Source organism: Hemitrygon akajei, chromosome 7 (genome assembly GCF_048418815.1).
Source record: "Hemitrygon akajei chromosome 7, sHemAka1.3, whole genome shotgun sequence".
In the NCBI taxonomy this organism is placed as follows: domain Eukaryota; kingdom Metazoa; phylum Chordata; class Chondrichthyes; order Myliobatiformes; family Dasyatidae; genus Hemitrygon; species Hemitrygon akajei.
Window position 1 is genome coordinate 144,062,983 of NC_133130.1, and position 18,302 is coordinate 144,081,284.

Below are 18,302 nucleotides of genomic sequence, written 5' to 3' on the forward strand. Positions count from 1 at the left end.
CGGGATGTGGTGCTGAACCCCGTGTCTGGGCTTGGCTGCTGTGAACTGCGGTGTCAGAATCGATGGAAAGTCCGCCAGGATTCTGGTGAATTCATTGTCCGACAGCGTGATGAGTCCAGTTGTGGGGCCGGCAACTTGGCTTCACCCAGGGAGAACGTCTGGAAAGTCTTGGCATGTACCAGTCTTTTCCCTTGCAAGTCGACCAGCAGGCTGTGAGCTCGCAAGAAGTCCGCCCCCAGGAGTGGTTGGGCCACCACGGCCAGTGTGAAGTCCCACGTGAACCGGCTGGCGCTAAACTGCAGCTGTACTATGTAGGTGCCATAGGTCCGTATCGTGCTGCCGTTTGTGGCCCTCAGGGTGGGTCCTGGCTTCCTGTTGCGGGTGTTGTACCCTGTTGGGGGCAAGATGCTGATTTCTGCTCCGGTGTCGACCAAGAAGCGGCGTCCCGACTGTTTGTCCCAGACATACAAGAGGCTGTCCTGGTGGCCAGCCGCCATAGTCATTAGCGGTAGCTGGCCCTGGCCCTTGCAGGGCGGGCGACAAAGGCGGGCTTTTTTGCCCCACTGCTGGTGGTAGAAACACCACTGTTCACTGGCCTCCTCACTCCTGCCTCTGTGTTGTGTGCGCCCCCCTGCCGGGCCTGGTCTGGTCCGCTGTTGGGCACGTGGCCTGGTAATCTGACCGACGGACGCCACGCTCTCCCTCTTGGCTTTCCACAGCACGTCTGCCCAGGCCGCCACTTTCCGGGGGTCGCTGAAATCTGCATCGGCCAGCAGCAGATGTATGTCCTCGAGCAGTCGCTCTAGGAACGCTTGCTCGAACATGAGGCAGGGCTTGTGGCCGTCAGCCAGGGACAGCATCTTGTTCATCAATGCTGACGGCAGTCTGTCTCCCAAACCGTCCAGGTGAAGCAGGCGGGCACCCTGCTCACGCCGTGAGAGGCCAAAGGTCCCAATGAGCAGTGCTTTGAATGCTTCATATTTGCCTTCTTCCAGGGGCGACTGTATGAAATCCGCAACCTGGGCGGCCGTCTCCTGGTCAAGGGCGCTCACCACATGATAGTAACGCGTGGAATCAGAAGATATCTGCTGAATCTGGAATTGGGCTTCTGCTTGGCTAAACCACACGCGTGGTCACAGCGTCCAGAAAGTCGGCAATTTTGACGAAACTGCGTGAACAGATGAAGAGTCGGTCATCTTTGGTCCAAATCCCGTTTGGACCGTCGGGGTCACCAATGTAGCGATGTGCTACACACAGCACTGAAATAACGACACGCAGTCGGTAAGTCGTTTCGAGACTAGTTTATTCAAACTTCGCGGCGCTGGCGTTTAATCCCTAGTGCCCGCCCTCTCCGGGCAGAAATGACGTCAGAGGTGCATTACCAAAGTCTCCCCCCCCCCGCGTGCTGGCTATTTGTGAGCCAGTTCACCTGCGTAGAAAGTGGGCCGCCACAGTATCATATTTTATCGTCCCAGTTGGATTTACTCGCAATCTAGTAATGATGATCATCTCTTGAACAAACACACAAATCTAGCACACACATACAAACTCAGCATTCATCACAACCCTCCCCACCACCGTGGAAACATAGTGGCCATGCACTGATATATCACGTACACAGGCACAAAATTGCACCACACACTCCGCACTTCAATTCGCATATCGCTTGATTCGGTCCACTGACGGTGCACTCCATTCCATCCTGTACCACATGGAAAATGGTGCCTCATAAGCCAGGATGCTCTTTATTGGTGTCAGCTCTGCATTTAATACGATCGTCCCTCAGAAGCTAATGGGTGAACTACCCTCGATGGGTCTCATACCTCTCTCAGTAACTGGATTCTGGACTTATTGTCAGAAAGGCCACAGTCAGTCCGTGTTGGCAGAAGCATTTCTAGCTCATTACGCTGAGCACTGGTGCTGCCCAGGGCTGCATGCTCACACTGCAGACACACAACTGCACTTCCAGATCCACCTCAAACCAAATAATCAAGTTCACTAGTGGTTTGCTTCACCAACAGCAACAATGAGATGGCGTACAGGGAGAAGGTGGAGCAGCCGGTAGAACGATGCAAGCACAACTTGAGTCATCCTCCATGGAGAGAGGTACGAGCACCAAATTTCTGGGAGTGTACAACACCTTCAGAAAGGAAGGAAGCATGGGATCAAAGGAGACCTTGCTTTGTGAATCCAGAATTAGCTTGTCCACAGAAGGCAAAGGGTGGTTGTAGATGGTTCATATTCTGCATGAAGGTCGGTGACCAGTGGTGTTCAGCAGGGATCTGTTCTGGAACTGTCAGCTTTGTGTTTTTATAAATGACCTGGATGAAGAAGTAGAAGGGTGGGTGAGTAAGTTTGCCGACGACACAAAGGTTGGGGTTGTTGTGGATAGTCTGGAGGGTTGTCGGAGGTTACAGCGATTACGGTAAGATGCAGAACTGGACTGAGAAGTGGCAGATGGACTTCAACCCAGATAAGTGTGAAGTGTTTCATTTTGGTAGGTACAATTTAAAGATGAAATGTAATATAAATGGTAAAACTCTTGGCAGTAAGAAGGATCTGAGAGATCTTGGGGTCCATGTCGATAGGACACTCAAAGCTGCTCCGCAGGTTGACTGTGTGTTAAGAAGGCGAATGGTGTGTTGGCATTCATCAACCATGGGACTGAGTTCAAGAGCCGTTAGGTAATGTTACGGCTGTATGAGACCTTGGTGTTCAGTTCTGGTCACCTTACTACAGGAAGGATGTGGATACTATAGGTAGAGTGCAGAGGAGATTTACAAGGGTGTTGCCTGGATTGGAGGGTGTACCTTATGAGAATAGGTTGAATGTACTTGGCCTTTTCTCTTTGGAGCAATGGAGGATGAGAGGTGAGCTGATAGAGGTGTATAAGATGATGAGGGGCATTGATCATGTGGATAGCCAGAGGCTTTTTCCCCAGGGCTAAAATGGCTAACCAAGGGAGCATAGTTTTAAGGTACTGGGAAATAGGTACCCGAGAATGTCAGGCATAAGCATTTCACACAGAGAGTGGTGGGTGTGTGGAATGCACTGCCAGCAATGGTGGTGGAAGCAGATACGATAGGGTCTTTTAAGAGCTTCTTAGATAGGTACATGGAGCTTAGAAAATACAGGGTTTTGTGCCAGGGTAATTCTAGGCAGTCTCTAGAGTAGGTTACATGGTTGGCATAACATTGTGGGCCGAAGAGCCTATAATGTGCTGTAAAATTCTATGTTCTATAACGGACGATCTCACCTGGTTCCTCAACGCCACTTGTTTGGTCAAGAAAGCACAGCAGTGTCCCCACTTCTTGTGGGAGGGAAACGTGGAGAGCCTCAGGAACAGAGAAAGAGGATCCTGCCCCCAAGCCTGACCCTCCATTCAATGAAACCTTGCCTGTTTGCCCTAGGCTTTGTTGCCCTTTTCTGTGCAAATTTACCTTCACCCTCTAATCCCTGATCCTTCAAAAGTTGATCAACCACCTCTATAAGTATGCCCAGTGATCTAGCCTCTACAAGCTCCAGCATACAGAATTCCAGAGATTCAACTCCTCGGCTAGACAAGATTCACATGCAGCTCAGGTTTATTTGACCACCTTACTATCTTGGGCAGCATGGTAGTGTAGCAGTTAGCATAACACTGTTTCAACATGCACGACCCAGCTTCAATTCCCACCACTATCTGTAAGAAGTTTATACATTCTCCCTGTGCATCTATATTCTCTTTTCTTGCACTAGTGGAAACATCTCAACCATCTGCTCTATCATGCTTTAATGTTTGAGAGCAGACAAGGCGGCAATGTTACCTATTCCTTCTAAATTACTAAGTAGGTCCCAACTGGTAAATTCTCATTTCTACACACCAAACTGTGGGTAAATTGTCAAACAAAGGCTACTAAAATAAATCTATATTTGTGCAGAGTGATTATAATGTTCATAGTGTCGCCAGGCTCCGGTGATTGCAGCTGTGCTGGTTGGTTCAAAAACTGAATGGTTGAAGGGAAATAGCTGTTCTTGAACCTGGTGGTATGAGACTTCAGGCTTCTGTACCTCGTGCCTGGAGATAGCTGCAAGATGATTGAGTGGCCTGGATGGTGGGTAGCTTTATTTTTATTTTTCATTCTTGTGTGCTCCATTGTGTCATCGAACAGGTTAAATGCTATGATAAAGGGTTAAGCTTAGATGGGATCAAAAAGAGGGCACAGTTTTAAGGTGCTTGGAAGTAGGTACAGAGGAGATGTCAGGGATAGGTTTTTACACAGAGAGTGGTGAGTGCATGGAATGGGCTGCCGGCAATGGTGGTGGAGGTGGATACGATAGGGTCTTTTAAGAGACTCCTGGACAGGTACATGGAGCTCAGAAAAATAGAGGGTTATTGGTAACTCTAGGTAATTTTTAAGGTAAGGACATGTTCGGCACAGCTTTGTGGGCCGAAAGGCCTGTATTGTGCTGAAGGTTTTCTATGTTTCTGTGTTTCTACATGCACGGGCACTGGATCACCCTTTGCCCTGCCCGGCAAGCCCAAACACGTCCACAGACTTGGCCAGGATTGGCAACTTCCCTAGCCAGCAGCCACAGAACTGCCTCCAACACAACATCCCTTCATTCGTTCAGATTACCAGTGATTGTGTTGACATTGCAGCTTATTAGGGCATAAAGTATTGTTACTGAAACGAAACTGACCATCCTTCTCTGAGAAAGCCTGCAATGAATAAGCACAAATCTCAGAGCGACATGCATCCAAGGTGCAGGCACGAATGCACTGTGCTCATTCTGTTGACACAACAAACCTTTTTCTTTGTTTGTAATTAATTTGGAAAATATCCTACCGTAATACGATCCCAGTGCACAGCCCTCTTCCTCTCAATCACCTTGTTTTAATGTAAATCCAACGAGATGCCAAAGTCCACTTCTGATGAATACTCATTGAATCATTAGATTGGAATTCAGTTTATTATCATTGTCAAATGTTATGAAATTTATGTGTTGTTTTGTGGCAGCAGTACATTGTAAAACCATAAAAGGTACTATGTCACACCAAAATAAGTAACTCGTGCAAAAGAGGAATATTGAGGTATTGTCTATGGGTCTGTGGACCGTTCTGAAATTCGATGGTGGATGGGAAGAAGCTGTTCAGCTCCACAGTTGACTGTTCCTCCTGACCCCCCTGACTGGTTCTACATTTTGATTGTATAAAAGTACCAGAAATTACCGTGATCGGAAAGAGCATGGAAGAGAAATAATTAGGCAAAACAAGGTGGTGTTTTGAAAGAATCCGCTGCTGCGAGAGGGAAATCAAGAAAAGAGAAGAAGGATCCTGCCCTCAACCCTTCCCCTCAATTCAATGAGAGTTTGGCTGTTTGCCCTAGGCTTTGTCGCCCTTTTCATTGTGAATTTACCTTCACTCTCAATTCCCTGATCTTTCAAATGTTGATCAACCACCTCCTTAAGTAGGCCCAGTGATCCAGCCTCTACAAGCTCCAGCGTACAGAATTCCAGAGGTAAATCACCCTTGGCTAGACAAAACTCATATGCGGCTCAGTTAAGCAACCACCTCATGACCTTGGGGTGCCAGGGTAGCGTAGAAGTTAGCATAATGCCAGTATAGCACTAGTGACCCAGGTTCAATTCCCACCAATATCTGTGAGGAGTTTATATGTTCTCCCCATGACCATGTGGGTTTCCTCTGAGTGCTCCAGTTTCCTCCCACATTCCAAAGTTGTAGACATGCTGTGTTGATCCCCAAACCATGGCAACACTTACGGGCTGCCTTTAGACAACCTCGGAGTGTGCTGGTCGTTAAGACAAACTATGCATTTCACAGTTTGTTTCGATGTACATGTGAGAAATAAAGCTAATCGTTATCTAATCCCTTACATCTATATTCTCTTTTCTTGCATTAGTGGAAACATCTCAACATCTACCTTATCATGAGGACTGACAAGGCAGATGAGGCAATGTTACCTACTCCTAATAAATACTAGTTAGGTCCCAACCGGGAAATTCTCATTTCTGAACACCAAACTGTAGGTCAATTGTCAAGCAAAGGGCTGCTAAAGAATAGCACCAACATTCTGTGGAAAGAATAGTGAAGTTGGGATTTTCCCTGGACAGGGAAACTTTGGGAGAGGCATACCTCAGATACTCAGAACATTGATGTGATTATGTAGCCAAAACATCAAAGATCTTGGAAGTGGGTGATCTAATTATCTATTCAGTCCAACAGCTTGTTTGTTGTTTCAGGCTGTAGCATCTACTGTCTGTTCTTTCTCCAGTCTGGGAAATCTGAAGTTCAGTCAGACATCACTAAAGTCTGAGTGTTCCAGATTAGAGGAGTCATGAAAAATAAAAATAAAAAGGAAAGCTCACACATAAGCATCAGTTTCTACAAATTCTCCAACAACCCTTTACAACCAGTGAGGAATGTTGAGGTAGGAAGTCCAGCAGTCAATTTGTATAAGGCAATGGCCAGCAAGAAGCCCTGTAGTAATAGAGATCCCCTGCTTTTAGAGACTCAATTGAGAGGTGAATATATACAAGGTCAATGAAAAGAAGGTGACTATGTGTAGGATTTTCAGTATGAAGTCATCTAGCTGAGTGGAAAGAAAGGCTTTAATGTGATACCTCACCTGTGAGTCCTCTGCAATTGTAGGATTCCTCTAGGCTGCACTGAAACAAGGCTGGATTCTGTTTTCAAGTACAGTATCCTGAGTGAGTTGTGAACTCACAACCATTTAACTAGTACCAAGGCATCATGCCAGGATCTGAAATAAAGGAAGAAGTATCAAGACACTTTGAAACCAATCAAATTATAGAGCAGAGTCAATATATAATTATCTGTAAAACTCCATCATCAGAACAAGTTTGGATAATCGGTTTCTAACAAAATGTCCGCATGTGTTCCAGAGGGAATCTTGCTTCTAACCAGTCAGGACAAGCTCTGTACATACGAAGGTCGACGATTATGATTATTACTGGCGGTGAATGTCCCAGCCTCAGGGCACCATTGAGTTCATTCTGCAAAGCAGCGGTGCTGGCCCAATATCTTCAGCTGCTTCATTAATGACCTTCTTTCAATGGTCTCGGCGCAAGTGGAAATGTTTGGTGGTGGTGTAATGGTGAAACTGCTTCAAGTGCCAGAAACCCAGTTCAATCCTCAACTCGGGTGCTTCCTGTGTGGGTTTCCTCCAGATGCACCAATTTCCCCTCACATCCCGATGACGTGTAGGTTAGTAGGTTAATTGGCCACTGTGAACCACCCCTAGTGTGTAGGTGAGTGCTAGAATCTGGTGTGAGTTGATGAGATTGGGGGTAGTATAAAAAATTAGCTTAATGTATTGTTAGTGTAAGTAGGCGGTCAATGGTCAGCATAGACTTTATGAGTCGAATGGCCTGTTTCCATTCTTTCTCTATGACTCTAAAAATGTCATTTTAATACAACAGATAGTCTGACATGGCCATTGTAAGAATTGGTCTGTCTTGTGAATTCTCAATATATGTTGTTTTGGTCTATCCAAGAACAACAAGACATTAAAACAATGTATTAAAGGACATTTACCCACACTCATCTGTAGAACCTAGTCTAACCCAAAGCAGTTGGGAATACGCAGTAGCTGTCTTCTATGCTGACATGTTGCTAAACTGCTTTGTCCATTGTCATTCCTTCATGATCTGTAGTAATGAGTTCAAGGGATAGAGCACAGTAGCCAGGTTTGGCAGGAAACTATTATAGTAATTTATAAATCCTAAGAAGGACAACAACTGTGACATGTCCTTTGGCCTTGAAGCATCCATCTCAGGATGAATTTTTTTCAGCAAAATTGTGTAAATCTTGTGCATCAATGGTATGACCGCAGTAAGTGATGCTTGGCTTAAACAATTCACACTTGTTGAGTCATTCTCTGAGCCCATAGTCTTCTAATCTTTTTAGCACTGTCTAGAGATTTTGGAGATGTTTCTTGTCATCCTTACAAGTAACATTTATGTCATCCAGGTAACACTGAGTGCATGCACAACCTTGTAGCTCCTGGTCCATAGTTTTCTGCAAGAGTGCAGTTGCAGATACTACTCCAAAAATAAGCCTATTATTGTGTTAAAGCCCTTTATGGTGAGAAACACTTTGGATTCTTCTTCCATCTCCATCTATAGGTTGGCCTCAGCTAAGTCCATTTTGCCAAAGTGCTTCCCTCCAGAAAGGTTTGCAAAGATGTCCTCTAACCTGGGCAGAGTGTATTGATCTACTTCCAGTACTGGACTGATGGTGATCTTAAAATCACCACGGATCCTGAAAGACCCATTGTTTTTGGCTACTGGACCACAGATATTGTCCATGGGCTCCACCCAACCTTGGAAAGAATTCCTTCAGCCTTATGCTATCGCTATCTAGCTCACTGGCTACTTTGTCACGGACAGCATAAGGAACTAGATGGGCTTTGAAAAACGTTGGTGTTTTAATGTAACACTATTTTACCCTTGATATGTTTGACTGTTCCGATGGCATCTTTGAATTTTGCAGTGGCATTATCCAGTACCTTTCTTAATTCATTTTCATTTGACTTTGTTGTAGGGGATGTGGTATGCAAATGGTGGATGGATCTCCAATAAAGTTGTAGTTGTCAGGCACTCACATCCCCACAATGCTGGTCCTCCTGCTTTTACCACATAGAAGCCCAAAGTGGCTTTTTGGTTGTTATATTTCACTGTTATTAATGTCATTCTCACAGGAATTAACTTTTCTCCAGTATAAGATTTTGGTTGGATATCGGCAGGCTTCAGTTTAGTATCTTTGAAATGTTGTTCAGACACATTTAGTGGAATGACTGAAACAACTAAGTGAGTGTCCAATTTCATGTTAATTAATTTGCCATTCACTTCTGGTATAAGCCATATTGCTTGCCTATTGTTAAGTTTTCACCTTGTAAACCTCAAGGCTACTCAAGCCTGTGTCACTCTCATCATGATCAGACTTTTCATCAACAACAAGCAGATTAGTGCTTGTTTTGAAACTGCAACCTGCAACTTGACTTCTTTCCTTTTTCTCTTCACTGTGCAGTCCATTTGTTTTTGTCTGCCCAACATGTTTTTTGTATATGTCCTATTTTGTTACATTTTCTGCAAATTTACCTTTAAACCTGCATTGGTCTGGAATGTGATCCTTTGTCACAACGGTAACATAATTCATTCAGCCAGGCAGGCCTCCCTCTAGTCCAGGGGTTCCTAACCTTTTTTATGCCATGGACTAATACCATTAAGCAAGGGGTCCATGGACACTAGGTTGGGAACCCTTGTCTAGACTCTGCAAATTTGTTCACACTCACTTTCATTCCTGAATGCATCTCAGTTGTGTCTCTGGCTGCTGTTTCCATTGATACAGGAATTTCAAGTGCTCTTTTAAATGTGAGTTGTGTCTCAATTAGGACCTATTCTAGCATGCTCGTAGGATTCCACAAACTAAACAATCTCTCGGTGTATCATTAAGCCCATCACTGAACTGACAATGCTCAGACAATTTCTTCAATTCAACCACATATGCTGCATTTTGATTCCACTTAAGAAACCTAAAGTATTCTGCAATCAACAATAGTTTTGGTTCTAAATGCTCCTGCACTACTTTCACAATATCAGCAAAGTTTATTCTGGCTGATTTGGTTGGAGCAGTCAAACCTCTAAGCAAACTATATGCTTTCCCATCTACTACAGTCAGTCACTCACTTTGTATAGGCTATTCCATTTGTTTCAAATACTACTCAATTGGTTCAGTAAACAGTATCCAGTTATCTGTTGTGCAATCGAATGCATCTATCTTTCCAATGTAGCCAGCCATTTCTGCTTTTTTAAAATTCATTATCATCATCGTTCATTATCATTATCATTATCATTCATTGTTTATGAACCCGTGAATTTTGTTCATTTTCTGCTTTTTTTTACTCAATTGTCTCACTGCACTTTCAAAGATAAAAAAAAATATGCTGTCCTTCAACATGTAGGTAGCTATCTTGGATTTGTTTTAAAACTTAACTCATTGCTATTGCTATGTTTTGTAACTCCAGAAACTGATCAAAAGAAAAACATGGTAGCCCGGGGATAATGTGTGTACTTCGATTTTACTTCAGTGAGGCACGCACTTATGATGTAGTAGCTTAATAACATATGCCATTCGTGTACTTTTACATTAAACCAGTAATGAATTACGTAACCAATGAAGAATCATTAATCAAATGATATATTTATAACATTACTCATATATTACTGAAATAGTAAATGCACAACAATTGGTTTGATTTAATGAATTGAGAGAGGGAGTGAGACAGCAAATGAGTGAAAAAGACTACAAGAGAGGGATACAAGATAGTGTATGAAACACAAAATACTATCGGGCAGGTCCAACAAAGTGTTTAAAATCATGAGGGCACAGAAAGGGTGAATGAACAGTCTATTTACTATTGTTGGGGAGTCAAGAACTAGTGGGCATAGTTTAAGGTAAGATGGGAAAGATTTACTTGGAATTTGAGAGTCAACTTCTGTCTTACACAGAGGGTGGAGTGTATATGGACTGAGTTGTTGGAGGAAATGGTTGAGGTGGATATAATAACCACAGCTGGACAGGTATATGGATTGGAAAGGTTTAGAAGAATAATAGGCCAAATGCAGACTAGTCTGAACTGGCACCTTGAACAAGATGGGTCAAAAGGCTTAATTCCATGCTGTATGTATAATATTCTGAAGTGTCTTGACTAGGTAGATGTTGGGATGTTTTCACGAGAGGGAGAAACTCGAACAAGGGGACATAACTAAAGGAAAAGTGTCCGGTTATGTAAAACTGAGGTTTGTGGAAATTCCTTCCTGCAGATTGTAGTAGAACTCAAGCGTGTAGGTGAGTAGTAGAATCTCGCATGAGTTGATGAGATTGGATAGAATAAAAAAAGGGTTTGAAGGGTTAGTGTAAGTAGGCAGTTGATGGTCAGCACAGGCTCTGTGAGTCGAATGGCCTGTTTCCATTCTCTCTCTTCCTGTAAATGTCATATTAACTCAAGTGGGAGGTGAAAGCTGGATATCAAAGTGGAGGTAGATAAATATTTGATAGATCAAGGAATAGAGGGAGGCTGAGGTCAGCATAGATCAGCCATGATCATATTGAACATTGAGGCAGACTTGAAGAGCCGTAACTTACTGCTGTTCCTTCCTTCCTTGTATAGATTCCAAACAATGACAGAACAATTGCAAAGTTCAACCATACAACACCGGATACTTTCATTGCTTAATTAAAGAGCAGAACAATTCACCGGTAACTTTCTTGTTTTATTTTCATGCCATGTAATTTTCTGAAGCTGGGCAAAAACTTTTGCTCAGATAATAAAATGGTTACTTAGCAACCGTATAGTAGCTCTGATAAATGATGCCTGGATTTGAGTCCCAAGCTTGCAAGGTCATGTTGTACTGCTGATATAATGGTATGCACACATCACAATGTTTAACTTGCTTTGTCAAACAGGTTTGGAAAGACAAAGTGGCCTCTCCTTCAGCACTGTTTATGTTCCTCACTAAGCAACAGGTCTTTCAATGATACCCCACTGCTGCAGCTCAACCCCACGTGTAGCTCATTGTGCTCCAAACGGAAAAGAGAAGAATTAATATTTTTATTTTGCCTCAGGGCATCTCACAACTGAGACTTTTTTTTATTGATGGGAGACGTTGATGGAGAACCAGCAATCTCATTGACCACCCACCTCCCTGTCAAACCCCACCTGTGGATCCCACGCAGGGCTCATCAGCAATCGCAGGATCCACTAAATTGGACACAAGGAAAAAGAGAAAAGGCCTTGGAAGATAATCACTGACTTAAGATCAAATATAGCAACCAATGTGCACATAGTTAATAACCAATATGTTTCTAGGTTGTGGTTAAGTATGGATCAGGGTATCATAGAGCTCCTTACTTAAATAAGTACCATGTGGGATTTAACTTCCACCTGAGAACATAGCTTTCTGCAGGACTGGTGGTCAAGAAATTGCAGATGATGAAAATCTGAGATAAAAACAAAAAGTATTAGAAACCCTCAACAGGTCAGATATCATCTGTGGAAGGTGAAATACAGTTAATGTTTTAAATCTAATTTGCAGATGCTGCCTAGTCTGCTGATTGTTTCCAGAATTGTCTTTCCTTTAAAATTCCGCAATACTGTACTAAATCACACAGAAATTGGAGGAACTTAGCAGGTCACCAGTATCTAGCCGATGTTCTAGGCTGAAGCATGTGTGTTGCTCATGATTTCCAGCATCTGGAGAATCTCTTGTGTCAGTGTACTGAATCAGCCTGGATTATAGACCATCAGTCAAGTTATGTCTTGTCTAACTCGTGCTACAGTTGCTACCCTCCAGAAAGTTAAAGACATATGGATCAGATTCTCGCCTGCTGATGCCTACAGCCCTTCCTGATCCATTGCACTCAGGATCAAAACAGCAAGGAGGACATGTGGGCATTTCTCACCTAGGTTTCTATCCGGTTTATACTGTAATGGCAGATACAGTAAGTCTTGGACCTTCCTTGCTATTGTCACCTGGATGGGTTTAAATGTTTGAGAGGATCAGAAAAGAATCTTCCAAAATACTTATTTCTAATGGATACAATGTTCTCTGTTCTGTTGTCTCTCCTGGGAGACACCTGACTGTAGTTCATTGCTGTCACATGTACCAGGACACAGCGAAAAGCTTGTCTTGCATACTGTCACAGATCAATTCATTACACCGTGCATCGAGGTAGTACAAGCCAAAACAATAACAGAATGCAGAATAAAATGTTAAAGCGAAAGTTTGCAGTGCCGATAAACAATAAAAGTGCAAGATCATAACGAGGCAGATTGTGAGGACAAGCAGTCCGGTCAAGAGTCTTATAGTAGAAGGGTAGAAGCTGTCCTTAACCTGGTGGTATGTGCTTTCAGGCTCTTGTATCTTCTGCCCGATGGAGAGGAGTTAAAAAGAGAATAGGGGTAGGTGGGGTATTTGATATGCTGGCTGCTTTACTCAGGCAGCAAGAAGTACAGATAGAACTTATTGAGGGGGAGGCTGGATTCTGCAACATGCTGAGCCTTGTCCATGATCCTCTGCAGTTCTTTCACTTAGAATGTGCTTACTCCTGAAATTCCGGCATTGATAAGCCACCCGGGTTGCTCATCAATGTAGGTCATCCTGAACTCCACTCCTCATCTTTTCTTCCCCAGTCCTGCCAAAGCGTTTCGGCCCCAAGCATCAACTGTACTTTTTTCCCCAGAGATGCTGCCTGACCCACTGAGATTCCTCCAGCACTTTATGTGTGTTGCTTCGATTTCCAGCCTCTGCAGATTCTCACTTGGTTTTGAACTCTTCCTTTATACCTTTACAAATGCCCTTCAGTTGAGATCACAGGTTTTAGATTCAAGGAGCTCACCTCAAATACTACCATGCCATGATCTCCACTCATGTGGACCCATAACTATTAATCAAGATCTATTAATCCTACTTCATTACACATGTAATCCAACTTAGCCTATTCCTGTAATGCACTTCTCTAAGGGAAAAAATCCTTCTGAATGCTTTAAATGCTCAACTGGCTAGGCAGCATCTGGAGGGGGAGAGAAAAACCGAGGTAACGTTTCAGGTCAAAGAATGGTCAGCAGAATATGGAAACTGAGACAATATTAGTTGCAGACCAGATGGGGGATGGATTGATAAGACAAAGGAAACATCTCTGATAGGGAAGGCCAAGTTGCCAGGTGATTCCAAAGTCAAAGTTAGAGTGATGATTCAAATTTATGGAGGTCTCTGGTCAACAAATTGAATAGGAAAGGACCTGAAACATTAACCCTCTTTATGTCTTCCACAGATGCTGCCTGACCTGCTGAGTGTTCCCAGCATTTTCCATTTCTTTCAGGTTTTCCAGCATTTGCAGTTTTTTGATCTAACTTTACCACCCTTGCTTCTAAGAAAACCTGAAGTTCCATTCTTCCATCGATATTTCATGCTGCAAGGAAATGGAATGAGTGGCGAGGTGGAAATGCACCAAAGGAGGTGTAAGGAGCGCCTTCCCTCCACTAGCCTGCAAGTCACCCTTGGCCAAGGTGTAGTACCTGCTTAGCACATCCCCATCTGCCCAATATGGTCATGTGAAGCCATGGGAGCAGGTGTTGGATGGTGGTATGAGCAGCTGGTGCTTATCACCAGTCCTGGTTATGCAACCACTGATACCAGGCAGACAATCTCTGAAGAGTACTGATAATGGCTGGGGTCATGCATTTTGTAAGGACACTGCCCAGAAGAAGGTGACGGCAAACCACTTCTGTAGAAAAGTTTGCTAAGAACAAACATGGTCAAAGACCATGATCACCCACGTCATACAATTCGGCACATAATGAAGAGGAAATAGAAATAAACACCATAGCAATATTTAAGCCACAGTAAGTTTCAAATAAACTTATGAAAATAATTCTTGATTGCATTGTGTGTAGTTATGCACAAAAATCATTGATCCTATTATAGGATTTGTCCATCAATATATTGCGGCGACCCCGTTTCTGCGAAGGCGAACCGGCTCACAAACAGGCAGCGCGCAGGGGCAGACTTTGGTAATGCCCCTCTGACGTCATTTCCGCCCGGAGAGGGCGGGCGCTAGGGATTAAATGCCAGCACCGCGAAGTTTGAATAAACTAGTCTCGAAACGATTTACCGACTGCGTGTCGTTATTTCAGCGCTGTGTGTAGCACATCGCTACAATATTTAATAAATCGTAGGACTGCTATAAATAATCAGCTGATATTTAAAGAATGTTTATCTGATTAATATTTATAAAAATAATAATTTTCTATAGTACAGGTATAGAGTTTGAAGTCAGGAACATGATTGAGAGCGTACACACAGACATATATACAAATTAGGAGCAGGAGTAGGCACCCACTCTCTCAAACTGTCAACCATTAAATGATAATGGGTAATCTGTTTGTACAGTATATTCAAACCCACATTCCCACCCACCCACGGGAACCTTTCACCCTCTCGCTTATCAACAACCTAGCTACTCCTGTCTTAAAAATATTCAAAGACTATGCTTCCATTTGTCTTTAAGCAGGAGATTGCAAAAGCCCTCAACCAAGGGGGGAAAAAATCGACCTTAACTCTATCTTAAGTGGCGACCCATTAATTTTAAACATTTACTATCATATCCCCTCCCAAAAGGTGCATCTTCACCCACTATATCCTCTTCACTTTCTATTACCTAGTCAAGACCCTTAAGGATCTTTCAATCAGGTCTTTTCACAAGCCTAGTAAGTCCAATGTTGCTCATAGAACAACACACTTCACTCCCACATTAAAATACCTGCCTAGTAAATCTTCTCTAACTTACTTCCAACATATGACATCCTTCCTTAAATACAGCTACCAAGACACAACACCAGATTTGTTTTACAGGTGACTGAATGTATCCAGTCAGCATTGCGTGTCCTTCCTCATTTCACTAATCTGAGTGGTTAGGGAGACGGAGATTCTGGTTACGCAGTCTCTGTTGCTGCCTTATCATCGGTTTACACCAGAGATTGGCCACAAAGAGTGAAAAATGTACAAGGAGGAGGGGCCGGAAAGCCGTGTCAGGTTCCACACCACAACAATTTGTTTTTCCTGATAATAATTCTTTTTTTTGGGGGGGCGGTGGTGTGTGAGTATCACTGGCAACACCAGCATAATTTCCCTGTGCAGGCCACGCCAGACATGGACACACTGTGCAAGACTCCAAGTCTGCAGCAGTCTTGAAGAAGAGCAGATTTCCTCCCCTGAAGAACCAGCTAATAATTATTAACCTGTAACTAACTACTAGCAATATACTGATAAAGGATCCCGATAGGAGAAACATTATTTGTCACTCTATCTACAGATGCTGCCTAGCCTGTTGAACGCCTCCAGTGCCTCATTTCTTTCTTTAATTTCAATTACCAACTATTTTTTTAACCTTCATAACCAAAACTAGCCTGTATTCCATTTGTCCACACATAATTGTAGATAACTAACTGGATTTAAATTCCATAGCTGTCCTGATGTTTAGTATCTATCCTGGGACTAAAGCTTGGTGATTAACTGATGGAGCACATGATCCAATGTCTTCTATTGTATAGGGTTCCAACACAGTGCACTGGATTCACCCAGCAAATGAATCTCCTTAGGGTGTATCAGAACTTATTGTACAATAGTTTGTTGGGCGGAGGAGTGGTGTCCCAATTATTATACTCCGCAAACTAGAAGATAAAGGTGCTTCACAGTCCTCCTTTGATGAGGTGGATGAGAAAGAAGATGATGCCAAAAATAACGAAGAATCCGGCTACCAGAGCCAGGATGAGGCAGCAGCAGTCCTTGATGGAGATCCCGTACCGAGAGAAGAAAGCTTCGTGCTGGACTCCCACCGGCTGGGACGGGAAGGCGAGATCGGCGGTGGGCTGGGGCAACAGCTGCAGCGTGACCAGGGTGCCAGTGCCCCTCTCCCCCTCCTTGAGCCAGCAGAGACGGGAACCCTCCAGCCAGACCGGCTGAGCGCTCCGTAGCGCCGGGGGCAGGGCGCGCATCACCTCCAGGTCGGTGCTGAGCTGGGGCACCCCTCCCGGAGGGATGGGGACAGCGGCTCGGCACAGAGGGCAGGGGAAGGTCTCGTTCTCCTTCCTGAAGACGCAGACGCGGGCCAGGCACTCCGTGCAGAAGGTGTGAGCGCAGGGCAGCCGTAGGGGCGTCTTGAGGCCGTTGTCATAGAGCAGGTAGCAGATGGGACACTCGGTGACGGCCCGCCGGCCCTCGGGCTCCCTTTCGCCATCCATGGGCCCACCTTCTCGTCTTGGCTCCGTCCCGCCACCGGCTCTGATCCCGGTGGAGCAGCGGCATCCCCAGCCGGGCGCGGGAACAGTGGCGTTCCGCCCTGTGTTTGCTGCCGTTTCCAAGTGGCGACGGCGGCGCTCCCTCCCCCCGGCTTCTTACACCACCCTTGGGCAGTCGGAGGTGCCGCGTTCCTTCTCGGTAGCTCCTGAACTGGCCTCACCCCTCCGACCAGAGACAGCCCCTAACCTGGACCACCACCCCTCCTCAAGTCACCGCTTCCTCGGGACACTGTCCCGTCCCTGTCACTTATCTCGCACCATATGCAATGCAACCACCTCACCCGCACGATATTTCTAAGGCTATTCAGCCCGTCCGGTCAATACAAGCTCACGGGGAAAATCCCGTTTTCCTCTTCATGAAAGTCGTGTACACATTCTAGGGCCAACGATTGTGGACAATTAAATGCTCAGCTCGCAAACCGGTGTAGAAAGGACTGCAGACTCCATACAGAAATACCCCAGATGTCTGAGGTCTGAATTGAAGCAGGATCCCTGGAGTTGGGAGACGGAGACTCACTGTGTCACTGGTGCAACTAAGGAAAGGAACACTTCCATTTTCACAGAATATCTCGCAACAAGTAGCTCAATAAATGATGAGGTTCCACGTTGTTCCAATACAACGGTACGATTACGGGGTAGCTGTTCCAGTTAGTAGATAATTAATTAAACAAGGAACAGGAGGTGTGGAATTATAAGGAGAGGTGTGTGAGAAGCTGGCAATTATGGCCTGGGTGGAATTGAAAAAAGAGTTCTGTTTTTGCTGGAATTCGCCAATAGGTTTCCTGACAGGAGCAATAAAGTGGTTAGGTTAGGTTAAGTGCAGTGATGTGAGAGGAGCTAATGGCAAAAACTGTTCACAACTGTGCCAGAGCAGTTAATTGTTAATTTATGTTTTCTGGAATAGTCTGCTCTTAATCTATCAAGATGATAGAACACATTAGGTTTAGTTCTGAACAGTGAGACTGCATTAAAGAACCATCACAAAGCAAGTGTGTGAAATGTGAGCGGCTGCAGTTTGGAATCATTGATCCTCACTTTGCCCAGTCGGAGAGATTCCCTGTGTCCTGTTCATCCCTCTATGCAACTCCGAGGTGGCGATACTTCAGAATACCACAGACGGGTAATAACATTCTGGGGCAATAACATTCCCTAGGTAATGGCCATTTCTCTTCCTGGACCAGTAACCTTGATCTTCTTGTCTGCCCTCCTGTGGGATTTCCAACTGTCTCTTTGCCTTGTTGGTTTCTCTAGACTTTCATATCCACAGGAGCTAACTTCACTTCCGTGATCTCCTCTCTTTCGTCAGCAAATATCTCCAGTTCCAACTCATCTCAAATTTCCTTCAGAGTTCAGACCACTCAGGATCTCGGATATATAGCATATCCTGAGGCACTGTTTACATTTCATCCTTTGGGCTAC

General features: G+C 44.4%; 1 protein-coding gene across 1 annotated transcript; it reads right to left on the reverse strand.

The window, feature by feature from the left end:
- Positions 1–15,026: 15,026 nt before the first annotated feature.
- LOC140730079 (RING finger protein 223-like) lies at positions 15,027–16,953 on the reverse strand. The gene has a single exon (XM_073050210.1). It carries the CDS (start codon positions 16,824–16,826, stop codon positions 16,275–16,277), a length of 552 nt encoding a protein of 183 aa, XP_072906311.1. The 5' UTR covers positions 16,827–16,953; the 3' UTR covers positions 15,027–16,274.
- Positions 16,954–18,302: the final 1,349 nt, after the last annotated feature.